This window comes from Martes martes (assembly GCF_963455335.1).
Source record: "Martes martes genome assembly, chromosome: 12".
NCBI lineage: Eukaryota > Metazoa > Chordata > Mammalia > Carnivora > Mustelidae > Martes > Martes martes.
Window position 1 is genome coordinate 9,959,023 of NC_137900.1, and position 27,391 is coordinate 9,986,413.

At 36.7% G+C, this 27,391-nt stretch overlaps 1 protein-coding gene across 4 annotated transcripts in view; it reads left to right on the forward strand.

The window, feature by feature from the left end:
* Positions 1 to 27,391, forward strand: part of LOC308352854 (zinc-regulated GTPase metalloprotein activator 1A) — a 54,005-nt gene that overhangs the window by 14,580 nt on the left and 12,034 nt on the right. For all 4 annotated transcript variants that reach the window (XM_080819310.1, XM_080819311.1, XM_080819312.1 and 1 more), the window contains 6 exons: positions 8,085 to 8,144; positions 9,286 to 9,323; positions 14,636 to 14,682; positions 16,851 to 16,937; positions 19,652 to 19,696; positions 25,534 to 25,590. In XM_080819310.1, the coding sequence (XP_080675436.1) occupies positions 8,085 to 8,144; positions 9,286 to 9,323; positions 14,636 to 14,682; positions 16,851 to 16,937; positions 19,652 to 19,696; positions 25,534 to 25,590 (334 nt within the window). The remainder of the gene's footprint in view (positions 1 to 8,084; positions 8,145 to 9,285; positions 9,324 to 14,635; positions 14,683 to 16,850; positions 16,938 to 19,651; positions 19,697 to 25,533; positions 25,591 to 27,391) is intronic.

Consider the following 27,391-nt stretch of genomic DNA (forward strand, 5'->3'; position numbering starts at 1 on the left):
CCTGGGATCGAGTCCCGCATCGGGCTCTCTGCTCAGCAGGGAGCCTGCTTCCTCCTCTCTCTCTGCCTGCCTCTCTGCCTACTTGTGATCTCTGTCTGTCAAATAAATAAGTAAAATCTTAAAAAAAAAAAAAATGAAAGAGAAGTTACCATACGACAGAAATCGAGGCTCAAAAGAGATTACTGTGATAATGAAATGGGTTAATTCCTAGTAATACATAATCTCTGAAGACTTACAGTCTTCCACAAAGAAATAGAAAATCTGAATAGATGCATTGCTAGTAAGATGATTGAATCTGTAATGAAAAAAACCTCCTAGCAAACAAGTTCAAGACCAGATGTTTTCATTGGAGAATTCTACCAAAAATATAAAAAAGAGGTAATATCTATTCTCAAACGCTTCCAAACTATTGAAGAGAAGGGAAAGCTTCTAAACTCATTTATAAGGTGAACATTACCCTGATACCAAAATAAGAAGGACACCACCAAAAAAAATAAATTAAAAAAAACAATTTTAGGGGGTGCCTGAGGTGGCTCAGTGGGTTGAGCCTCTGCCTTCAGCTCAGGTCATGATCTCACGTCCTGGGATCAAGCCCCGGATCAGGCTCTCTGCTTGGCGGGGAGCCTGCTTCCCCCTCTCTCTCTGCCTGTCTCTGCCTACTTGTGATCCCTCTCTGTCTGTGTCAAATAAATAAATAAAATCTTTAAAAAAAAATTATAGGCTCATATCCCTGATGAACATAGATGTAAAAATCCTCAACAAAATATTAGCAAACTGAATTCAACAATACATTAAAAGGATCATACACCACGATCAATGGAATTTATTCCAGGAATGGAAGGATGCTTTAACATAAGCAAATCAGTCAGTGATACACAACTTAACAAAACGAAGTGTGACAATCATGTGCTCATCTCAATAAATGGAGAAGAAATCTTTGATAAATTTCAGTGTCCATTTATGATAAGAACTCTTAAGGTGGGTATAGAGGGAATGTACTTAAATATAATAAGGGCCATACATGACAAACCCATACTCAATGGTGTAAAGCTGAAGGCTTTTCATCAGCTTGGGAACAAAATAAGGATGCCCACTCTTGCCTGTTTATTCAGTATAGTATTGGAAGTCCTACCGACAACAGTAACACAAGAAAAAGAGATAAAAGCATCCAAATTGGAAAGGAAGAAATAAATCAATCACTATTTGCAGATGACATAATTCTATATATAGAACACCCTAAAGACTCCACCAAAAAACCAGAATAAGTGAACTTAGTAATTTGCTATATACAAAATCAGTATATACTTACCTGTTGTGTTTCTATGTACAAGTAATGAACTGTCAGAGAAATTAAGGAAACAATCCTTGCAAAAAGCCTAACAAAACAATTTGCATCAAAAAGAAAATACCTAGGAATAAATGTAACTAAGGAAGTGAAAGATCTGTATGTTGAAAACTGTAGGACATTGATGAAAGAAATTAAGTAACAAAAATAGAAAGTTATTCCATGCTCCTTTTTTTTAAGACCTAATACTGTTAAACGTCCATACTATCCAAAGCAATATACATATTCATTGTCAACTCTCAGAATTTTAATGCCATTTCTCACAAAGCTATAAAAATATTTTAAGTAATCTCTACACACACACCCCAACATGGGACTTGAATGCATAACTGTGAGATCGAGAGTTGCGTGCTCAACTGACTGAAGCAGCCAGGTGCCCCACAACAAATAATTCTAAGGTTTGTGGGGAATCACAGAAGACCCTGAATAGCCAAAGCAGTCTTTTTTTTTTTTTTTAATTTATTTATTTGACAGAGCACAACTGCGGGGGGTGGGGGAAGGAGCTGTAGGCAGAGGGAAGGAGAGAAGTAGGCTCCCCACTGAACAGAGGACACTATATAGGGCTTAATCCCCAGACCCTGGGATCATGACCTGACCCAAAGGCAGATGCTTAACCACCTGAGCCACCCAGGTGCCCCATAGCCAAAGCAGGCTTGAGAAAGAAGAGCAAATGGGAAATGTCACAGTCCCAGACTTCAAACTGTACTTCAAAGCTGTAATATGAAAACAGTATGGTATTGGCATAAAAACAGATCAATGAAACAATAGAGAACCCAGATATAAACCCATGCTTTTCTGGCCAATTAAACTATGACAAAGGAGGCAAGAATATACAAGGAGCAGAAAAGATTCTTCAATAAATGGTGATGGAAAAACTGGACAGCTACATGAATGAAACTAGACTACTGTCTTACATGATAAAAAAGTTAACTCACAATGGAGAAAAGACTTGAATATAAAACCTGAAACCATAAGACTCCTAGAAGGAAACAGGTATTTAGCTCCTTGACATCCATCTTGGTGTTGAATTTTTGGATCTGACTAAAAGCAAAGGCAACAAAACAAAAATCAGTGTTTGGGACTATATCAAATTAAAAGGCATCTGGACAGCAAAGGAAGCCATCCATAAAATGAAAAAACAGTCTACTGACTAGGAGAAAATATTTGTGAATCATGTATTTGATAAGGTTAATATCCAAAATGTGTAAAGACTCAATAGCAAAAAAAACACAACTGACTGGAAAGAAGGCAGAGGATCCAAATAGACATTTTTCCAAAGAACATATACAGATGCCCAACAGGCACATGAAAAGACGCTCAGCTTCACTAATTACCAGGGATATGCAAATCAAAACCACAGTGTGATGCCACCTGACACCTATTAGGATCAAATCGGCAAGAAATAAGTGGTGAGGATGCAGAGGAAAGAGAACCCTCGTGCACTGTGGGTGGGAATGCAGACTGGTGCTGCCACTGCAGAGAGTGGTGTTTTTCCATTTCCATACACTTTGATTACTATGGTGATTCCTCGAAACGAATATAGAACTATCATGTAATCAGCTATTTTATTGTACGTACTTTTCTGAAGAAAATGAAAACTAATTTGAAAAGATATTTGCACCCCTATGTTCATTACATCATTATTTACAGTAGCCAAAATATGGAAGCAACTTAAGCGTTTTTTGATGGATGAATGGAGAAAGATGTGCTATATATATACAGTGGCCTTGCTATTTGTGACAACAGGGATGGACCTTGAGGGTATCAAACTCTGGGAAATAAGTTAGATTTCATCGATCTGTGGAACCTAAGAAAAGGAAAAACAAAACAAAACTCAGATACAGGGAACAGATTGATGGTTATCAGAGGGGAAAGGGTTTAGAGGACTGAAATGGATGAAGGGGGTCAATTGTGTGTTTTGGATGGTAACTAGATTTCCTATGATGATCACTTTGTAATGTACACAAATACTGAATCATTATACAATACACCTGAAACTAATATAAGGTCATATACCATTTTACCTCAATTAAAAATATGTATATTATATATGTAAACCACCTAATGTTAGCCAACATGTGTTAGATACTCCACTAATCACCTATTAATATCATTAAAATGAATTTAATAAATTGCTCAATAAAAGGTGGGGAGAAGCAAAAAAAATTACTATGTAATTGAAAAAAGAACTTGAAAGAAATGAAGGAATCCTGAATTATCAGAAAAATGCTTTTCCACTGGAAGGGATATGAGTTAAGGGGAATAAAAAGTTATAAAGAACATAAACAGGGGCACCTGGGTGGCTCAGTTGTTAAGCTTCTGCCTTCGGCTCAGGTCATGATCCCAGGGTCCCGGGATCGAGTCCCACATTGGGCTCTCTGTTCAGCAGGAACCCTGCTTCTCCCTCTCCTGCTCCGCCCTGCTTGTGTTCCCTCTCTTGCTGTCTCTTTATCTGTCAAATAAATACATAAAATCTTAAAAATAAAACCATAAACAAATGGAGTGAGTTAGTTTTTTTAACTATATGTGTCAGTTCAGAGTATTTCTTGACTCCCTGACATAAAGGAGTAGGGAATGAACACTACCACTTACTCCCAGCTCCTGGTTTTGGTTGATTTATTCTGTGTGGTATTAAGATTTTTAACATCTGCATTCTCTCATACTTTGTTTAGTTCTGTGTTAAACAGTTTTAGTCCTCATTAGCTCAGTACTGTGGCTTCTCCATTCCTGAGTTGATGAATCTCTTGATTGGACTGATTTTCATGGTCAGGTAATCCTTTCAAGCTACAGATGCTCTATTCCTTCGCTTTTTTTTTTTTTTTTTTAAGACTTATTTATTTGAGAGAGAGAGTTGGGAGCAGGGACAGAGGGGAAGGGAGAGAAAAGTCCCAAGAGGACTCCATGCTGAGTGCAGAGCCTGATGTGGGGCACAGTCTCATGACCCTGAGATCATGACCTGAGCTGAAACCAAGAGTCAGACGCTCAGCTGACTGAACCACCCAGATTCCCTCCTTCTTGAGTTCTTGCAAATTTCCTTAAGAATGCTTGTGCTTTGTTTTTATAACTGAAGGATTATTTGACTAGGTATAAAGTTTCCAGATCACAATTAACTTCCCTCAGAACTTAGCATATATTACTTCTTGATCTCTTGGTATTTTTTGATTGGCTGGATTTCCTCTTTTATTTCATCAGAAAGGATTTGTGAGTGATGTATTTTTTGAGTTTTAATGCTTTTGTTTCCTTTAATGTATTGTGTGTGTCTACCTAGTGTTTTTATTGTTGAAAAACAACTTGGCAGGAGGTAATATCCTTAGGGAACACTTTCATTAGAACTTAATGGTCATTATCTTATTATATTGGGGCAATGACTGTTACTATAGAAAAGTCTAATTTTTTTTTCTGCCTCCTGGAAGGTGACTTTCTTTCTCATCCAAAATGCCTTACAATTTTTTCCTTTATTTTTGAAGGCCAGTAATATAATCAAAGTACATCTACGTGTCATCCGTAATCATTTTTTCTTGGATTACAGTATGCTCTTTTGCCTCTAAGTTTATGTTTTCAGTTAGGAACATTTTCCTTATTTATTGCCATAAGGATTTTTTTTTTGTCCAATTATTGGGTCCTCTGCTTTATGACACCAATTTCCCTTATATTGAATTTTCTTTTCTTCTCCCTATCTTTTATCTTCTGATTGTCTTTTGCTTCTGTATTTAATCATCTCACATGTTCCTTTTTGTCTGTAATTCTGTTTCCACCAGTGTCTATTCTATCCTTGATCTTTTAAAAGAATTCGTTAAGTAGTGATATGTTTATTGGGTGTATATGTTTACTTCTTTCACAAAGTACCGTTTCGTATTACTCTGCTTTACCTTGCCTTTGAGAGTTTGTTTTTAATTGATTATGTTGTTTTTAAGTTCTCTATTATGAATAGACCTTTGAGAATTTTCTTTGATTTCTTGGGTTATGTTTCCTTCCAGAATGGGTTCTATGCCATTTATATGCCTTACTCATTTCTTCTTTTTCCTTTCTTTCATCTTTTTTGTTTTCTTCTAAGCTGTAATATGTGGGCATTGGTTTTTTCAGAATGTTGGTGATTGACGTAGAGAACATCAGTCTACTTACATATGGTGTTGAATTATTTTTAATATCTTACCCATCTTACCTAAACGTGTTTTTCTCCTGGGCCTCAATTTGAGTGCTGGGTATTGCTGGGAGCAGGGAAGGGGAAGCAAAGGAAAAAGGGTGACAGAGATCCAGTCAGATCTCTCAGATGGGCAATCAGACTTTCAGGCTCAGCTCTCTTTATAAAGTATCCAAGTGTTCCCCTCCTGAATTTCCTCCAGCTACTCATGAGTATATGTTCTATACCTTGTGAGGGTATATCCTCAAGCCTCAGACCTTTCAATTCATTTTGCTCTGAGCCCTAGAAGATGACCCCCTCCTCCAAAAATGTAGAAATGGTGGGCGCTTGGGTGGCTTTGTGGGTTAAAGCCTCTGCCTTTGGCTCAGGTCATGACCCCGGAGCCCGGCATCGAGCCCCGCATCGGGCTCCCAGCTCCACGGGAAGTCTGCTTCTCCCTCTGACCTTCTCCCCTCTCATGCTCTCTCTCATTATCTCTCTCTCAAATAAATAAATAAAATCTTTTAAAAAGATGTAGAAATGGTTAGAAACTTTTACCCTTGGTTGACTTTTTCCTGTATTACTTCTTGTTCAGTTCCCCGTACCATTTTGAAAGCTATTTCTGATAAGTATTTGGATTCTGTAAACTCTTTCCCTACAACCACTTATTGGTGGGGGTAGAATGAAGAATTATCAGAAGTCACATAGGACTTTGTTTCTTATTTAGACTATCACTCTTCAATATTCATTGTAGGAGGTTATATATTTCGTTATTGCTGATGAAAATTTGGCTTTTAAAATTTTATTTTAAATTTTTGTTGTAATTTGTTTTGAATAAGGGAGATTCTATAATCTAGCTAAGGGTTTCTTAACCTTGGCACAACTGATATATTTTGTATTGGACAGTTCCTTTGTGTAGGGGATTGTCTTGTGGATTGTGGGATGTTTTTGTTTCTTTGTTTTGTTTTGTTTTGTTTTTGCCTTGTGGGATGTTTAACAGCATCCCTGGCGTCTACCCACTAAATGCCAGTACCATGCCCCTAGTTGAAACGATTAAAAATATCTTTAGACGTTGACAAATACTCCCTGGGGAGAAAAATCAGCCTGGGTTTGGAACTACTGATCAACTTACTCTCTCATCTTTATTCCTCTTGCTACATCTGAGTTTCAGATAGTTCTTTCTTGGGTAGCCTGATATTACCAAAGATGCACATCAGATTTAGGAAAAAAGCTCCAATACCCTCCTGCAATTCAACTAATACGACACGAATGTTAACTGTGTAGGACTTGTAAACTATTTGAATAGTAATCCATGAATTTAAAAAAAGGTTTATGAGCAAGGTGGAATTTTATTGAGTGAAAAAAATTAAGTCTTTTTTATGACTTACTGTTTGGAGTAATGATGCTCATAGTAGATTTCCTTTTTTCTCCCTCATTAATTATTATCATGTTGTTAGCCAAGTAAGTAAAGAAAATTCTTATTGGCAATTCAGTTGTTTCCCGTTTAGGAGACTGACAGTCTCCAGTTCTAAGCTAAATAATTGTCATGGTAAAGTAATTTCCTTGAAAAGAACAGGCATTGATTCGCTCCTGTTACTCACAAATCCTATTTCAGTCAAATTGGAAAACTATTAAGTTTTTGGGAAAAAATCAATAGATATCAGAAAACCATTAGATCTTGTGGCCCTTGCTATATCTTGCATGAGTAATCACTGTAAACAGCTGACAGGTATTTCACTGTTGACACAGAGTGATGCTTGGGGGACCACATCTCCTCGGGGTAGGTGGACAGCTTCAGACATGGGAATGAGTTCAGTTATCCTTGTTTTTCCCCAGTACTCATTCTTTTAGACAGCCCTGTCACTAACTGGACCTGTGATGCTTTGAAAAATCAAATACTTTCTTTACGGCCAGTTTCCTTTTTCTTGTGTGGTGGCATACTAAACAGGGTGTGTGCTTTGCTACTGAACCAGTGTGTGTCAAAAACAAGTTTTAATTTCTTATTTAGAAATTATTTTTCCTCAGACCCATATTTTATATCAGTATTAAATAAACAGTATAAGGTTTTACTGGTAATACCATAGAGTATACAATTTTGCCTCTGGTCTTTTTCTTCTCTAAAACTTACAAGTTTTTCTCTTTTTCGGTCAAGTGGCTTCCGAATTATCTATGTTGTGTTTTGCTTCCCTTTAGAGAGATAATTGATTATTTGTGAACTGTATGATTATTAAATTAGGGACAGAAAACATAAAAATAAGTCCCATGTGCACATATCCATAGTGCCCAAATTATTTGGTAGTATCTATTGGGAGATTATTATGGCATCGACAGAATCTTGGTGTTGAGTTTGTATGTGGTAAGAGCTGATCTGTTTTTCTTTTCCTTTCTTTCCTTTTTTTTCGGAGTGGGGGGCGAAAAGGGAGAGGGGAAGAAATGAGTACAAATAGCAAAAGATTCTGTCATTGTAATTCCCATAAAGAAGTTTGGAAAGCCATACATCATTTGTGTATGTGTTTGCCTACTAATTCTGTTAGGACACGTTAAAACAGCCTGGTTAGAAGAGTGTTTCTCAGTTTGAGTAAATATTTTTGTTTGATGAATATTTTATATATTTTTCAGGTGCTGTAGCTTCTATGTTTTGGGTTGATGCTGAATTAGGGGTTGATATTTATCTTGATGGTAAGTTGAGAAGCAAATATTCTTTTGTTTTCAAGTAAAATGTTATGGTTAAAATTTTTTTTTGTTCACATTATAATTTTAATCTTCACATTTTTACTCTTTTAAAATTTGTTTAGTTTGATAATGAAGTAAGATTCCAAAGCCCCAGAAAGTGGTAGAACTAGATGTAAGGTCTCAATGTCAGCTCCCAATTTAGTGCTTCCACTAAGGTTTTCCTTTTAAAATGCTATGTCAGTTTCTTATATCCTATGTTTGATTTAGTCTTCTTTATTTAAAATATGCAGTATGAGGATACTATTTCTGCTTTCATTTTCCCTTGAAGATAGGAATTAAGCAAAGCCCCCACCCACCCTTTTCTTCTTTGCCTTAACACTTTTGGGCAATTTTATTCATAGACTTCATTTAAGACATAAGGAAACTTTCTGAATGAAGTAACTATGACCCGCCTACCCTTTACCTTTCTTTAAACCAGGTCTTCCATAGACTCAAGAGTGAAATTTAAGACTGTGCCTAATCATTTGGCTCTAGTATACGTAGCATGTAGCTGGTTGAATTCCCTAGGTATCATCAGACTCATTCTGCTCTTACCATTTGAAAAAATTACTCGACGTGCAAATTCAGAGGTTGCCAAACTAATTGACCATTGGAAACTTAGGTACGTGTTATGGAAAATACTTGTGTGAGTTAGATTTGGTGCAAATTACTAGGAATAAGATATCTTAAGGCATCTCAGATTTATTAAGCAGTAAATTAAATGTTAAGAAAAGTCTTGATTTTGATAATGAGAATATAAACTGGAAATAACCTGTCTTATGTAGTTAATCACATTCCAGTTTATATTATGGAATTTGTCTCATCATATTTTGGATTGTAAGCTTTTTAAAGGCCAGGGAAATCTTATTTTCTTATTTACTTCTTTGTTTATTCAATTAAAAAAGTATTTTATAACCTCTCTAATGCCTTAAAATGGTGCTAGGCACTCAGTACACATTTGAAATGTGTCTGCTTGTTCATGGAATTGAATTAAATATCAGTTTTAGCACGACAGAAAAAAAAATACTGAGTAAAATCTGTGAACTTAAATAGGTTGTGATTTTCATTCTCAAACATAAAGGTGACTAAAAGATGTATTCTTTTGTAGGTATTATAACTGTCGTGGATTCAAAATACGGATTAAAAGTAAGTTGAAAGATTGCTGTGAGTTGTTAATAATTTGTTAAAAGCTAGGTATCTGGGAATTGATTATATTATTTTTTCTACATTTTTGTTTGACTATTTTAACAAAAAGTTTTTTTTAACTTCATCTATTGCTCATATCATAAGGTGTCTTTTAATTATTGTTTTAAAATTAAGTATTTATTTTTTGTTACTCTGGCTTAATGTGATAGAAGTTGGAAGTGTAATATTTTGTAATGATGATATTACAGGATAAAGTTTGGGTATGTGTAACTCCTTACTGGGACTCAACCTCAATGTTGATGTATTTTTCCATTTGGTAGAAGCAATTGAGCTTGATAAAGCATATGAGAACTTTTTTCTCATGTTAAACTTCTATCAGACACAAACTGGAAATAATTGCATTAAAAAATAATTGCTTTACCTTATTTTGAAGAAATCAGGATTTATACATACATGTATTGAGGATAAACTCCCTTAAAAGGCAACCTCCTGTGAATGTTTTCGTAAGTTCTTCAAATGCATTTGAATGGACTTAAATTCATAAAATGCACTTAGTAAGATTTTTAGAAACATGTTGCATAAAATAAGACAGTATTTTTCAACTTTCCGAGTGAAATACTGCTAAATAGGGAGAAGAGAATGAAATTATCCTCCATCTCCCGGTCTCAATTTAGGATGTGGATAGCCTTCTAAGTAATCATTTCTCAGAAGCTTAAATTTAATATTTAAAAATACATGTTCAGGGCACCCGGGTGGCTCAGTGGGTTAAGCCTCTGCCTTCAGCTCAGGTCATGATCTCAGGGTCCTGGGATTGAGCCCCACATCAGGCTCTCTGCTCAGCAGGAAGCCTGCTTCCCCCTCTCTCTGTGCATGCCTCTCTGCCTATTTGAGATCTCTCTCTCTCTTTGTCAAATAAATAAATAAATAAAATTAAAATACACGTCAGTTTTGTATTCTACTCCATCGTATATCTGAATTGTTAATTTGAAAATGTTTTCCTGCTGGGGCACCTGGCTGGTTCAGTTGGTAGAGCATGCGACTCTTGATCTCAGGGCTGTGAGTTCAAGCCTCATGTCAGGTGTAGAGATTACTTAAGAAAATAAAATCTTAAAAATGTTTTCCTTCCAAACCTTCAATACAGTTATGCTCTCAGAATACACCAGGCTTATTAAGTGGTTCCCAATATCCCTTCACTGGCCCTTTAGCTCCCTCAGGAATAGAGGACCTAATTTGACCTGTTTGGAAAATAATTTCTTTGTAGATTTTAAGTCCAAATTTATTAGTCATCTTAAGAATTAAAGAAAAGAAAGAAAGAAAGAAAGAATCAAAGAAAGATTCCCAGTATTATAGTTTTACCCAGAAAAATTCTGACTTTTCTGAACTCATGATATTTCTAATAAAAAATTTATGGAAGAAGCCAAATAAATCAAGTTGTTAGTTCTGTATGTTTACTATAGGCATGTTTGAACTCCTCTCTTACATACATTTATTACCAAATTTGGGATACCCATGGGAGAGGTAGCAGTTAAGATATTTTATTTGTTTTCTTGATAGACTTAACGTATCACACCCAGAGTTGAATAATTTTATGTGTATATTTGGATGTGCAGAGGAGTTAAATAGAATCTATTATCAGTGTAATTGGGGCCCAATAAACAAAGCAACATTCTGAATAATGCAAACACAGTAAACGTTTAACCTCCTGCCACCTTGATAAAACCTCTTAAATTATTAAATCAATATACCTACACAAAACTGACATACTGTCAGGATAATGGAAACTTTAGATTTTCTAAGTCAGATGCCAGATAAATAACTTTTCCTTGATATGAAGGATTTGCCCACTTGTCCAATTCCTCTGGTTGCACAGCTTGACCCCAGTAGCTGCTTGTGATTCAGAGCATTCTGAGGCAGTGCAAGTAATGACACTTGGATGATGGGCAGCAATTTAAGGATGTCATGCTTCACAGAGCCAGCCCATCACAAGGAAAGCTGAGAAATGGTACCCTGTGGCCGGGCAGCCAAATTGAAACTGAAGTGGTAATTGATATCATGGGCTATCACTCTAATGGGATTGCCACCCATTGATCTGAAATATTCATTTTTTAATCACGGGCAAAGAATTGAACAACTTCAAATGACAGCTCTCTATTCTCAGGACTTGACACCCACGCTGCCAACATTGTTCTTTTCAGTTCTACAAACGTGACAGCATTGAATGCAATAGAATCAATGGATGAAGTTACACAGGAAAGGTCAAGTGAGAGGTTTCTCTCCGGCTCCTCTGTTACACTGCACTAGCTGTTGAAACAATTCAGTCAGAAAACAGTTGGGCTTGGAAAAGACTGGAAAAATAAATAGACTGACATTATGCAACAATCGTTTTCTAACAGCTGAAATAGCGTCAGATCTATAACCAGTCCTTGGAGAAGAGAGAGCTGCTGATGCTTTTTTTTAAATGTCGTCTGAGATCTCTGACACTAGATTTCTTTCCATGTGGGTCAAAAACAGTGACCCACATGGAAAGAAGTGAAGTAAGTCCAGCTTATTTCTGTTTCTGCAGGAGAGGTTACCCGGTAGCCCTTGCTGAAGTCGGGTCTACAGTGGTGTTATTTCAGAGGGTTTCTTCCTTTCTTATGTTTGCTGAGTTGGAGGGTTGAACCTTGATTTTGGGGAAGTGTTGTGTTCATTAGTACCAAAATCATTTTTGTCTTTTTTAATATATAAGCAAAAGCCATGGTCTCTCAGCAGAGATGAGGAATCCTTTGGGTATATGTATACATTCTCACACACACACACTCTAAAATTTTTGAAAAAAAAATTTGCAGATGTTTTCCTTCCTTGCTTGTAGAGGTAGAATAGAATATTAAAATTCCCACTTTTTAACTTTATAAAGGGAAGTTATCCAACTGAGTCATAAATATTGGAGAATGTCCCTTTGAATAACAGACACTGATTTTAGTCTTTTTGCAGAGTTTGGCTTGGGGAAATAGGAAGTTGCATAAGGGAAGTAAATATCAGGCTGATACCCAGAGAAAATAAATGCTAGTGTGCATTTATTATTTCTTTATGTTTGTATGGCCTTCAAAAATGCATAGAATGGGGCTTTTGTCTCTTTTTCTATAATTATATGTGATTATTATGTCCTTTATCCATAATAGAATTGTACACATTGGCCATTTTTATTTTGGGGATTTTAACGTGTTTTTATATTTGGTACTTCTTGACAGCTTGAAGGTAGTGAAATGTTGGTTTTTCCCAGTTAGCTTTACATATAGATTTCTTTTTTTTTTTTTTTTTTATTAAAGATTTTTATTTATTTGACAGACGGAGACCACAAGTAGGCAGAGAGGCAGGCAGAGAGAGAGGGGGAGGAAGCAGGCTCCCTGCTGAGCAGAGAGCCCGATGCGGGGCTCGATCCCAGGACCCTGAGATCATGACCCGAGCCGAAGGCAGAGGCTTTAACCCACTGAGCCACCCAGGTGCCCCTACATACAGATTTCTAATCTTCTGGAGAAGTAAATGTGTTAAAAACATGGGTAACTTTGTGAAACTACTCTTAGTTCCATTTAGGTATGGAAATTCAAAAACAAAAAAATCTAATTTTCCTGCCATATCTTTTTTTATACACCACCAATTCACAGCCAGGTAGCCCCAAATTCATATGTAAATAAAGCTCCCAAAAGGTCAGCAATACAATATTTTGAAAAATGCTTAAAATGTTCAAATCTGGAATATCCCAAGATCTTTCAGAAATAGGTACTTTGCTAAAAATACATCTTTATTAAATAGATAAACTGCTGAATAAAAGGGGATTTGTTGCTGCACATTCTATAGAATATTTCAATTAACAACATCCACTCATTTTTGTCAACAAATAGCGGTGTTAACTAGAATTCATTCAACAGATATTTGTTGAGCCTGGTGCCAGTTACTATTTCCAGGATGGTAACAGCCTTATTCTCTACAGGACATAATAATGGGGTTTGCAGTGGCCTCAGGCTAAGAATAATTAGCAAAAATAGTAAACTCGTCTTTTGGCAAGGAACAGTTTTGATTCAATAATAATAATGGAATAATGAATGCAATTTTTAGGTAATCTCTATGAGTATACTCTTACGTGATTGTTAACACTTACGTAACATCTTCATCCAAGATTGATTTTGTGTGACATAAAAAGCTTTCATTCACAAGGTTTTAAAATTATGATCATTTTACTTAAATTGAGTATGTTTTCAGTTTTTGAAAAATACCCCTGTATAAAAGAGTATCCTGTGATACTATTATGATACTATTGTGACAGTATTAGATTTAGTTTCTTCTTTTATAAAATGAGAATAGCCATTTCCTCTGATTCTTTGAAGGCTAAATGAGATAATGTATGTAAAATGATTTAATTTGCGAAGTTTGATTTCAAATACAAAGAATATTAATATAATCAAATTGCCTCTAACCTCACAAGGCAGCTTTTTCTTGTGACAGGGAGCAAGTATTGAAGGTTAAAGTAACAAAGGTGGAATGATTTGCAGGACGAACTTTATGGCATTGATGCCTTTAGGGATTTAAATAGAATTATGGAAAAGTAATAACTGCTTCTAGGGAGATGAAAGCTAGCTTGTGGGTCCCTGGGTCAGTGTCACAATATTTTTTTGGAACTGGCTTGACTCTGGAGAGGTCAGCAAGGTAAACAGTTACACTGAGGGGCCAGGTCACTCAGGTGTGGGTTTCTCTAAATGATCAGCTGTTCTTAGGCTAGAATTGGGGCTGAGGCCTTCCCACAGCTTGTTTCGAGGGACTAGGAAGGGCTCAGCACTGAATCTGTATTGTGTGTGATGCTAGGGTGCAAAGTGAGGTGTGGGACTTGGATGGATGGAAGTGTATTAGATTTTAAGAAAGTTTATTTCAGTGGTTACCTCTTTTATATGTAAGTAATAATGAATATTTACAACAAAAACAGTTTTGTGAAAAGGAAAAGCCTTTAATTTGAACTGTAATGCTCTTTGTTTTTATTGGCATTATTTAAATCTGGAAGGTTTTCCTTTTAAGAAAAAGGAGATGTCAGGGAGACAGAATTTAAGTCCTGCCCCCTCCCCCAAAAAACTCCCACAGGTTCACTATGGGAAAATAATTACAAATGGGGAATAAAATTATTTCATTAGAAAAATTAGCTCTGCATTTGTGTATTCAGTAATAGAACTTGTTGAAATCTATATTAGAAGCAAGAAAGGTGTGTCGAAAGTAAAATTCTTTGTGTTGACATTAGCATTTGTGTTTTCCCACAGTAACCTTTTTCAAACTTTGTTTTTGTTTAGCATTTAGAAGAAGAAAAACCAGATGGCCTTATCAATGAAGCTTCTAGGTATTCATATTCAAAGTATATGTTGATTACTGGCTAATTGAAAAGAGAAAATTATTCTGAAAACCAAAGTGAGAAATATAGAAACACAATCAAGGAAAACTTGTTATCTTTTTTCCCTATAATTGAATTGCTGTTTATAATGGTCTGATAACTAAAAAAAATTTTTTTAAAGATTTTATTTATTTATTTGACAGAGAGATCACAAGCAGACAGAGAGGCAGGCAGAGAGAGAGGGGGAAGCAGGCTCCCTGCTGAGCAGAGAGCCCCATGCTGGCCTCCATCCCAGGACCCTGAGATCACAACCTGAGCCAAAGGCAGAGGCTTAACTCACTGAGCCACCCAGGTGCCCTGATAACTAAAATTTTATTTAAAACTTTTATATACAGCTTAAAATGAGTGTTGTTGGGCATAGCAGTTCTTTGAGAGGAGCTTGGGAATGGTGAACATTTAAAACTGTTTTTTTGTTCTTTTATGGTTTCATTGGGATTCAAGAGGATGATAAAGAAAAGAGTTGGTTCACTTACTACCTTCTTCAACAGTAATTCATTTGATTTACATATTCACTGTTATTCAGAGCAAAAGAGGAAGAAATATGAAAATAGTTTTAATTGGCATTTAGAACATTTTTTTGTTTAATACCTTAGTCCTAACTGGGTTGTCTTAAGACTTAGAAATATTTAAATCAGTTTGCCTACCCTAAGCATATTCTTCCTAACGGGGGAAGAAGGCTTTGGGATATACCACTGTTGCTAAGTGTGCTGCTGAGGTTAAGGGGGAGTTTCCCTGAGATTTGCTAAGGATGATCCAGACAAATAATAGAAGGTAGGCAAGCAGTTGGCTCCCTCTCATTTTGCAGTATGGTGCTCTGTGGTGCTGTAATCCTGCCCAAACATTGCAGTGCATATGTAGCTATGATTCAGATTAGACTGAACTTAAACACTTTTGTAATTTTCTTCCTTATTAAAGTATATTTATTATGGAAAATATAAATAAGCCAAATAGAAAATAGCAAAGTGTCATAAAAGCAACAGTAAAGATGGGGCACCTGGGCGGCTCATTCAGTTAAGCGACTTGATATTGGCTTAGGTCATGTTCTGTGGGTGTGAGATCGAGCCCCGAGTCAGGTTATGGGCTCAGCTGGGAGTCTGCCTCTCTCTCTCTCTCATCCTGTCTCTCTGCCCCTTTCCCCCACTCCTTCTCTCTCTCTCAAATAAATACATCTTAAAAAAATAAATAAAGTTAAATGTAGAAGGCCTCCAATTTAAAGATAGTAACTGTTTATATTTGGTGATGTCCACATTAAATCTTTATTCATAGAAAACTTAAACAGAAATGAGATTATGATGTAGTGTATATACTGTTGAAACTTGCTTTTTCAGTAAATCAGAGTTAACCTATTTTTAAGAATTTGGCTATCTCCTTTGAAATAAATAGCTTTATCTTCAGGTAGCATAAAACTAGAATTAGGAATAAATAGCCCAGTGATTAAAATTTCCTGAAGAACTGAGGAAAATTTAAAGAATCCTCAGCTCTACTACTCCTGTTAACAGAAAATAGAACTTCTATTTATAGTAAGCTATTTTGTTATCTAGCATTCTATCAATGGGACAGAATAGCATTCTTTAACTTGAATGTCTATGTATCAGTTTTACAGATACATGTACACAGATACATTTATAGTGATGAAGAAGATATTTGTTTATGATCCTGATGTATTTTCTGTAGTTTTAAAAAACCTGTTTAGTGTTACTGTTAATTTGTTTTATTCCTTTGAAAATTCCATGTGATAACATGGAATATTTTAGTCAGTAGACTGTCCATATTTTTACCATATTGAATATCTGAATTATATGCATTTCTTTACAAAGAAAATTTTGAGTTGAAAATGATTGTTGATTGTAAACTTTTGGGGTTTGTCTTTTCAGTTTCAGAGTAGCAAGTGAGACCACTTAGTAAATATTTTTTGAATGAATACATGTGAAAACTGAATTTATATAGTGATGGATGTAATTTATTCCTACTATTTGAAGAATGATAAATAGGAGTAAAACCAATTACCATATAGAATACTATATAGTCCTTAATGCTATTTGATCTGAAGAAGATGTTTCTATTTTTAATTTCTTAACCTTTCTCTTTTGACATCTGTTCTTTGTTTTCTAATTTAGACAAGTTGCTTTGGCAGATATCATCATCATTAATAAAACAGACTTGGTTTCAGAAGAGGATTTAAGCAAATTAAGAACAGCCATTAGGTATGAACTTTTAAGTATTGACTACCTACAAACCCAAACTGCACTATACAAAATATTTTTCCAATGTTACCCTATAGAAACTTGAGGTTCAAGGTTGACCTGCTTCAAATACTGTTCTGGAATCACTTATTGTTGATGCCTAATTGACTCATGTAAATAGTAATATATAAAATCATTCCCCATTTCTTACAGAATATAGTTAGAATTCATAGACTGACATTCACGGTCTTCTGACTCCATCCTCTTTTTTCTGTCCTCTCTTTGACTCTTTCCCTACAAGGAGTTCTCCAGCTTAACTAAGGACGACTTATTTTCCCATGGGTGTGTCTTGCCATATCCTTTCTTTACTCTTACATGTTCTCACTCTCACTCTGCCAGTCCTTGAATTCCTTCATTTTTTCTGTTTTCTTTGCTTCATTTTTTTTAAACAATTTTATCCATTCTGTAGAGTCATCCCAGCATCTCCTTTTCTCCCTTGGGCCCCTGTGAAATCTGCCCTGACTCAGGTGGTCTCCTTTCCCTGAACCCTCACTGACCTGTCTTCCTTGACTATCAACTAAATGTGTCTGTCTCCCAGCTTGCTTTAAAGTCTTCAGAGTCCATGGCCAACGTTGGTCAACATAGGACAATATGAATGGTAGTCAAATATATGCTAAATGACCCAACAGGCATTTGGACTTTTCAAAGGAGATGAGAGTTCAGGGACTTTTAATTATCTTTTAAGACCTAAATTAAGAAATGCCATCTACAAAGAGACATTCAATAGCTTTTATTATTAGTCATCTTTAATGGATGTAATCTGCTGACATCGCATTTTGATTCTGCCGGTACCAGTTCACATAGTATGTTATAAATTGAATTATAAGGTAAGGCTCATGAGGAGATTGGCTGCAGTGATTAATGATTAAAGAAGAAAGAAATTCCCATTTTTCTGCATATTTTGTTTTATTTTAATGTTAATATCCTTTGAGTCTTTACTATAGAAAACTGTAATACTGTCTGTATGTGGAGGGCAGGTAGTGCTGTATAGTGTTTAAGACGATGGACTTTGGAATCTGGTTGGGTTTTACTCCTTGGTCTGTTTCTTGGTGTGCTCTTTTAAATTCTCCTAAGACAGGAAATAACAACTACTTCATTAAGTTCGGTAAAAGTGTTCATGACAGTGTTGGTAAACATAGCACTGTACCCGACACATAGCAAGTGCTCTGTTAGCTACTGTTATTGTTAGAGTGTAGATTTTGTTTCCTGGTTTACATAGTAATTTCAAGCTACAGTGAATAAAAGAAATAGAAAAATGGTTGATATTTTTGAAAAGTCTGGAAAGATGAAAGCAGTGAATGGAGATTAGTTCTTTTACCCCTTTTGACACTGGTCTCCTAAATTTTGTTTCTCTTTCCAAAATCCTCTACATCATTGTGATTGCTGGAAAGGAAAACATAAATCCATGTAGCAAACATTTTTGTCACAAAAGGAAGGATTGTTGTTGCTACAGTGCTTTCTGTCCGCCTGCGGACTGTTGAAGCTGGGTCTCTAACATCAGCACTGTTGACTGGTTAGCCAGCTTGTTGCCGGCCTGCTCTGTACAGCAGTACCAGGAAATAATTTGGACACAGTGCTTTGATAAATTACAAACCCTTTGGGTGTTGACCCTCCATTGTACATCAGACTTGAAAGTGAATATATCTGAGAGGAAGTGGCCATCAGGTTATACAGTATATTCAGTAGAAAAGATTAAGAACTATGTGAAATGGTAGAGACTTGACTTAGAATCATTGTAGATGGGAAGCCTTACCCATGAAAATAAGCTTGAAAAAAGGCACATATATTAAGCAAGTAATGCTGAAGGCAGTGGAATTGATGGTCTAAAGAGAAATAGATGAGGTGTATAGTATGTTGAAAAGAATTTAACAAGTATTTTGGTACCATACAGAAGGAGTCCTCTTTCCTTATCTTAGTATCAGAAAGGGAAGGACAGGAAGAGTGGGTATGGATTCTAGTTAAAGAACAAAGACGTTATTCTATGGAAGAACCTGAATGCCTGACTTACTGTGAAAACTGAGGACAGGCTGGGGTCAAAGCCACTCACTACTAGGTTTTTATTTCTAGCATGTGTATAGCCATTTCCACGATGTGTGCTTGTGGATAATTGAGTATCAGTGAAAGTATTGATTTATCTTCTCATTTTGAGAACATTAGAATTACTGGATGTTTATGAATCATTTTTTCTAAAGTGAAGGTCTCTTTATAATTCACAAAGTAGTCCCTAGTTTGTCAGTTGTGCAGTAGATTTTTGCCTGTCATGTTTTAATACTGAAGTGGAATATACCTGATTTATGATTAGATAAAAAATGATAAGCTATAAAAAAATATAAGTTTTGGGGCGCCTGGGTGGCTCAGTGGGTTAAAGCCTCTGCCTTCGGCTCAGGTCATGATCCCCCGTCCTGGGATCAAGCCCCGCATCAGGCTTTCTGCTCAGCAGGAAGCCTGCCTCCCCCTCTCTCTCTGCCTGCCTCTCTGCCTACTTGTGATCTCTGTCTGTCAAATAAATAAATAAAATCTTTAAAAAAAAAAATGTAAGTTTTGTTTTTCTGTTGTTTTTCCTCTGGATGTATTTGCATATGCTTATTTTCTGTTTTAGAAATAATATGCTTTTTGATCTTTAAAAAGTTTAACATTTACCTTTTTACCATTCTCCATTTTTATGTTTATTTCAGATCAATAAACGGACTGGGAAAAATTTTAGAAACACAAAGATCAAGGTACTTTTAAAATCCATTACCAATATCGACAGTAAATAATTTTAGTTAATAATTATTAAGCATTAGGGGTGCCTGGGTGGCTCTGTGGGTTAAAGCCTCTGCCTTCGGCTCAGGTCATGATCTCAGGGTCCTGGGATCGAGCCCCACATTGGGCTCTCTGCTCGGTGGGGAGCCTGCTTCTCCCTCTCAATCTGCCTGCCTCTCTGCCCACTTGTGATCTCTGTCTGTCAAATAAATAAATATTTTTTAAAATTATTATTATTAAGCATTAATAATTAATATTAATTGATAAATATGTTTGATTCTATTATAAGAAAGATACATGTACCTTTTAAAAAAATGGGGCCCCAAAATGTTTTGAATGTTCTTTATAAATTAGTTTGGCATATTTGGTTAGTATGTTTGCTTCTTATAGCTAAGACTAAGAGCCGTGGTAAGACTGGGTAACTGTTTTTGTTTCATGAGGAAAAAAACATGGGACTTTTCATCTACTCATAAAAGTAACTAGTATAGAAATCTGTAAGAGTATATTTCTAATAATCTCTGGGGCACCTGGGTGGCTCAATCGTTAAGCGTCTGTCTTCGGCTCAGGTCATGATCGCAGGGTGCTGGGATCAAGTCCCACATTGGGCTCCCTGCTCAGCGGGAAGCCTGCTTCTCCCTCTCCCACTCCCCCTGCTTGTGTTCCCTCTCTGGCTGTCTCTCTCTGTCAAATAAATAAATAAAATCTTAAAACAGAATATATGTGTGTGTGTGTGTGTGTGTGTGTGTGTGTGTGTATTTTACTAGGAATCTCATCTTAGTTTGAGGTACTTAAATGGCATTCTAATATTTTTTAAAAACTTCTTAGTTTTTTGTATAGCTGCAAAAATAATCTGTCATGTAAAAATAGATGGAACCTTTATCTTTAAGTTCCTAACACATTCTTTTTTACATTTTTATTTCCATTTCCTATAGGTTGTTCTTCTGTCTTTTTATTCTGTTCATACAGATGTGCATTACTTTATAAAATAGACATAGTCTTAAAACATCTGTGAAATGTATTTGTTTGGATTGAATTCGGTTTTCCAGTGAATGCTATTACGATTTCAGAAAATTTCTTACAGGGATATGTCGTTAAGCTCATTTTTTAGCAGGAATGGTTGAGCAGCTGATAGGCCCAGCAGCATGCAGCCAGCAGCTCTGGGGCTCACAGCTGGCAGTCTAGCGCCAACCCAGTCCTTAATTCAAAGATTCTTTCCTTGGAAGTGCAGCAGAGGTCTTAGCTGAGAGGCTTGTCTGCTATGGCGGAGATTAGAGGTGCTGACAGACTACCCTCAGCATTAGGCATAACGGAGGCAGCTGCCTGTGTGCGTGTGAACAGCTGGGGAATGAATTTGGTATGCATTCTCAGAAGCCACTCATCTGTTGGCAGCGGTGGCAGAAGAATGCCCTTAGTGTAAGTCTTCTCCAAGCACACACCAAATGTGCTTCCTGCATTTCAGATCCCAGTGTAGAAAATCTCTCATCATCTAACCCATACCAGAGCCATTCCTCAGTTATCCCTCTTCTTTCTATTGCATTTTTGCCATTTTCTTTTTCCTTAAATTTTCTCTTCATTACGAAGTGACACACGGACGACCACATAAAGCTGAAATAAGTTTTTTAAAAACTATATCCATAAGTAGCTGTGGTTCTATTGTAGTAGCATTTATTTGGTTCACATTCACAAACATCTCAGTTTTTACAGGCCCCTGGATTTACCTTGGTTAATATTTTTTCTGTTTGTTTTCATTTTAGACCTTTATGCCCTGCATCAAGGTTTTATCTTGAAGAGATTATGATGAAACAATTTTGATGTTTATATGATATTTCTAACAGTTGTTCTGTTATGTTATAGAACAGTAAACATGCAGTTATATATATTATATATATAATATATAATATAGTTACTTCAAATGGGTGAATGAGCAAATGAATAAAATCTCCTTTTTTCCTTTTTTTTTCTGTTTCTTCAGTGTCTTGTGTTTTGCCATCCTATCTGAGAATGTAGGGACTTTCTGAAATAGTACTTCCTTGCCGTGAGGACTGAAGTTGGATTAGGATCTTTTTCAGTGAAGATCAGACCTCCATGGTAGAATTCTTACAAGGGTCACGAATCTTCCATTAAATATTTCCCCCAATTCCTTGAGGCGCAGCAATTTGAGCTTCCCAGTTTAGAAAGGAGAGATCTGGTTTTTAACAAAATGGTTGAAATAATTGATGGAAGTTTTGTCTTACAGTGTTTGTTTTCTTGTTTTTAAATTTTAATGCCTCAAGCATTTTGTGGTTGACAAACGCTGATAGTAGTAAAACTGACAATAATAAAACTGCTGTAAGCATATGTAGAAAAGGCTTACCTTGAGTATTTAAGTTGAGGACTAAGAATCAGGTGTAGCATTGTCTTACTAATAGTAAGACTTAAGTTGACTTTGAGACACATGGAAGTTCTAATGGGCCATATAGACTTCAGAAGCAGGGGTGGGAGATCAGAAGAAGAGCCATTCTTCTCTCTCCCTGACTCCTTTTTAATCTTAGAGATTTCAGAGGATGGAACAGGAAAACCAAAATCCAGTGGTTCAGTAATCAGTTAATCAGTTCAACAAACTGTTGGGCGTTCTATTAGCTGCCAGGCATTTCTTGGCTTGTTGAGGATTTAAGCAATGGATAAGGCAAAAACTCTGCCTTTGTGGTAGGTGATGAGTCATTTGGGGGAGACAGAACTAAACAAGCAAAACCCAATGTTTTAAATATTATTAATATAACAGGAGTATTATTTGTGTCGGGTCCTATAAGAACAGGGATATAGAGGAACAACTGCTTAGCTCTTCTTGATGAAGATTCAGGAAATTTTGACTGAGAAGGTGATTATTGACCTCTTGAAGAATGAACAGAATTTTTCCACATGAACAAGAGTAGCAGTGACTTTTTAGGCATAGGAAGATTTTGTACTCCAGGGACCTGTAAGTATTTTAGAACAGCTAGAGTACATGGTGTGTGACAGAAAGAAAAAGAGGTGTGACTAAGGAGATGGAGAACTTTCCACAAAGGATCTTGACTGCCATGACATATACTTTGGATTTTTTTTTTCCTGTGGGCAGCAAGGAGTCAGTGAAAGGTTTTAAAAGCAGTATGAGTCCTGGGAGAAGGATTGAATATGGTGCAGTTCTCCATGGAAGGAAATACCAGAAGGAGGAGCAATTTCCGGGTGAGGTAGTGGTAGCGGGGGTTTGGTAAAAGGTGTTTTGTTGAGTTTTGGAGATACTGAGATTGAGGTACCACTGGGGAAGGCCTTCAGAAATCTGGTTCTAAAGTTCAGGACTTAGCTATTGGATGGATTTGACGGTTTGTAGATCTGGGATTGGCTGGTGGCACCTGCTTAGGAGACTTACTGAACTTTGGAAAGGTAACTAGCAGACACTAACCCTGGGGTAGCAGCTAAACTGCTCCCCACTATGTAAAAACTGATGGAGGTAGTCTTTTAATTTTTTTATTTTTCGTATTACTGTTTTGGAAATATCTGATGCTCTTTTCTTTAAAGGAGGACACTAAATATATTTTATGCCATTGAAATTAGTTTTCTAGTTGGATGAGTGAAGGAATTTATTTTCCATGGTGGTACTAGATTTGGTCAGGTCCATGTTAACTCTAATCTGGAACCTTAAACTTTTCCTCTTTAATTCTCCATTGAGAATCTGGTGAGATGTAGTGAGAGGCTAGTGTTACTTTATTCTCTGTAGATTTTTTCTTTTTTTGCCCCCTCCCTTCCAACACTGCTGTAGTGTCCTCCAGCCCCCAATGGTTCCTGCAGCGGAGAGCCCCAGTCTGGTCTGGGTGGGAGACCCCCCAGAGCTCCCCTAGCCCTATTCCAGCCCCCTCCCCACATGTACGGAAAAGAGAGGCGTGCACCTGGCACCTCCGGCACCCCCAGCTCTGCCACAGGAGCAAGGGCAGCGGCTGGGTTGTGGCAGCCTCCGTGAGGACTCTATTCTCTATAGATTTTAACCTGTGCAGACCTAGTGTTGATCCTGTGTGTTTTGGAAATATCAAAAGATTCTGGGTATCAAGCAGAATTATTTCTAAATGTGTGATGTGGATTCTTAAGAACACTGTCAGAGTGAAACTGTTTATTTTAGAAACTTGTGTTTCAAAACTGACTTCTGGTGTTCATACAGTTGGCCTGAATTTTGATATTCAGATGATTGGCAGGTGTACTTTTTAAACTATTTCCTAAGGTAAAGACGATAAACTTGGGGGCCCTGGGTGGCTCAGTGGGTTAAGCCTCTGCCTTTGGCTCAGGTCGTGATCTCAGGGTCCTGGGATCGAGCCCTGCATCAGACTCTTTGCTCCGTGGGGAGCCTGCTTCCCCCTCTCTCTCTGCCTGCCTCTCTGCCTACTTGTGATCTGTCAAATAAATAAATAAAATCTTAAAAAAAAAAAAAAAAGATGATAAACTTGAGGGAGAAGTTCATTCATCTGTCACATATCAGTACAAATATTTACTCAATTGTCATGGTGAAGATGGAAATATGTTTAATATTAAGGGTTTGATCTCTTATGTAAGTTGTTATTTTAAAAATTTCTTTATGGAATATTTACTTCTTTGATGATTTTCCTGATTCTTTTCATCTAGGATGTCCAGAATGTAAAGTGTTGATATAGTTTATTAATATATAACTTTGGAGTATTACTCTTTTCGTAAGATAGGAATTTGTCTGCCTTGTGCCAGGATAAGTACTCCTAATCAAACACTATTGTTGCCACAGGCACGAATATTTGGCTGACTGTTGGGAATCAGCAAAGCAGCCAGAGCCAGTCACTCCTAAGTTAGAAGAGGTGGTCTGGCTTAAACATTGGCATGTTTTAAAAAATCTTAAATTTGACTAATTTGGCAAATTCCTAGAGTCTGATTTTGAAATTCATACTGTTGTAATTTTCTTGAAACTTTCCTTCATTGTAGCTTTGATTATAGAGAAGTCACTGTCCTCTACTGTTTTACAAGCTCATGTGAGAATTGGAACTCACTAGTCTTTATGTAACCAAAATGAATGCTCTTTGATGTGATATTCTCTTCTGATTTCAATCACTGCTTTCCTAATAAGCCACAATTACCTCTAAATAATTCCCATGGAAATAGTGTTTATTCACATAGTGCACTAACTGGGATGTTTCAGTCAATGCAATCCTGATCTGAAGGAAATAAACCACATTCTTTGAATGTAGATTAGGGTCCTAGAGTGAACATTTATACCTTAGTTGTTTGACTCCTCATATTCTTAAAATATTACCTGTTATATCATGGTCGGGGTGGGGGGGAGTGAAGTGAATCCAGACCTTCTGAAGGTAAGGTACTGTACTGTGCTAGTCTCTTTGCTTCTCTTCTCGCATTTCATCTTTTGAGTAATAAACTGCTGCTTTGAAAGGTTCCAGTTCTATAACTGATGTGTTTTTTGTTTCTGTTTTTTTGGCTGTAAAAATGTATTTGAAATCAAGCTCATAAATATCCAGGATGAAAAAACAATTGAAAGTATAAATAAAAATATCTGTAGTTTATTGAAGCAATAATCAAGTAATTTTCTGCCTTGAATTTATACTATTCACCATTTTTTGAATTTTATGAAGAAATTTATTAAAAAATTTTACAACGAGCTTTTTGTTCTTTGCTTGTCATTTTTATGTGTTTCCCAAATGGTATGATATGTTGATTAAACTTTATGTCTACATTTTTGGCAAAATATTCATAGAGGTTTTTTTTCCTTGATTAATTGAATATATTTCACAGAATTTCCCACTGTTTACATTGGATTTCTTCCTTTTAGAGTTGATCTTTCTAATGTATTAGATCTTCATGCCTTTGACAGTCTTTCTGGAATAAGGTATGTTTTCTGTATTTTGTTCACTTTTTTTGTAATGTACTTTTTATTCCATAATTGTAGAAATTACAGGAATGATTTATACAGATGCGTACTTGTATTAAGTTTCTGATCATTCCTATGGTGTACAAGATCATTCCTAATGTTTAGATTCTTAAAATGTTATTAATTTGATGTTTGGAAATCACAATACATTTTCCTATAGAAATTTTAGTATAAAAGGTAGTTAACTTTGGGGCGCCTGGGTGGCTCAGTGGGTTAAAGCCTCTGCCTTCAGCTCAGGTCATGGTCCCAGGGTCCTGGGATCAAGCCCCGCATCAGGCTCTCTGCTTAGTGGGGAGCCTGCTTCCCCCTCTCTCTCTGCCTGCCTCTCTGCCTACTTATGATCTGTCTCTGTCAAATAAATAAAATCTTTAAAAAAATAATAATTTTTAAAAAAGGTAGTTAACTTTAAGGATCCATTGTTAATATTTCTACACCAACCACTGTGTGTAATACTTTCTATGAGAAAAATGGATGAAATACAAAAAAATTTTAGCTTGAGATATTCCTACACACTTCTTTCTCTTAAGTGATGGATCACTTTCCTGTTTCTTTCCCTGGAGGGAATCTTTTTTTTTTTTTTTAAAGATTTTATTTATTTATCTGACAGAGAGATCATAAGTAGGCAGAGAGGCAGGCAGAGAGAGAGGAGGCAGCAGGCTCCCCGCTGAGCAGAGAGCCCAATTTGGGGCTCGATCCCAGGATCCTGGGATCATGACCTGAGCCAAAGGCAGAGGCTTAACCCACTGAACCACCCAGGTGCCCCTGGAGGGAATCTTTTGATAAGGGAAAGGAACATATCTTTCTTCCCTGGACATCAGTATCTTTTTTCTTTTTTTCTTTTTTAAATAATCTTAACCATTTTTTAATGTACAGTTCAGTAGTGTTAAGTATATTCACATTGTTGTGCAATAGATTTATAGAACTTTCTCATCTTGCAGAACTGAAACTCTGTTGAATGACAGCTTGCCATGGTCCCCTCCCCACAGCCCCTGGCAACTACCATTTTGTTATCTGTTCTTAAGAATTTGCCTACTTTATGGGCGCCTGGGTGGCTCAGTCGCTTAAGTGTCTGCCTCTAGCTCAGGTCATGATCTCTGGGTTCTGGGATCAAGTCCTGCATCTGGCTCCCCACTCAGTGGGGTGTCTGCTTCTCCCTCTCCCTCTGCCTGTCCCCACCATTCGTGCTCGTGCTCTCTTCTCTCTCTCTCTCTCAAATAAGACAAATCTTAAAAAAAAAAAAAAAGAATTTGACTACTTTAGATTCCTTATACCAGTGGAAATATATGGCATTTGTCTTACGGTAACTGGCTTACTTCACTTAGTCCTCAAGGTTCATCCATGTTGTAGCATGTGACAGTTCTTTCCTTTTCATGCTAAATAATACCCCATCATATGCATGTGTTACATTGTGTTTATCCATTCATCCAGTGATGGACATTTGGCTTGATTTGGCTTGATTCCACTTCTTGGCTGTTGGGAACAATGCTGCTATGACATGGGTGTGCAAATGTCTCTTCACAACTCCTGCTTTCACTTCTTTGTAATATTTTGAGGCACACTATACTGTTTTCCACAGTGGCTGCACCATTTTAACTTCCACCAGCCCTGCACAGGGTTCTGCTTTCTCCATGGACTTTCCAACACTCGGTATTTCCAGTTGGTTTTGGTAGTAGCCGTGCTCATGGGTGTGAGGTGGCAGGACCTTGTGGTTGTGCTCTGCATTTCCCTCACGGTTAGAGATCATGACCATCTTCTCATG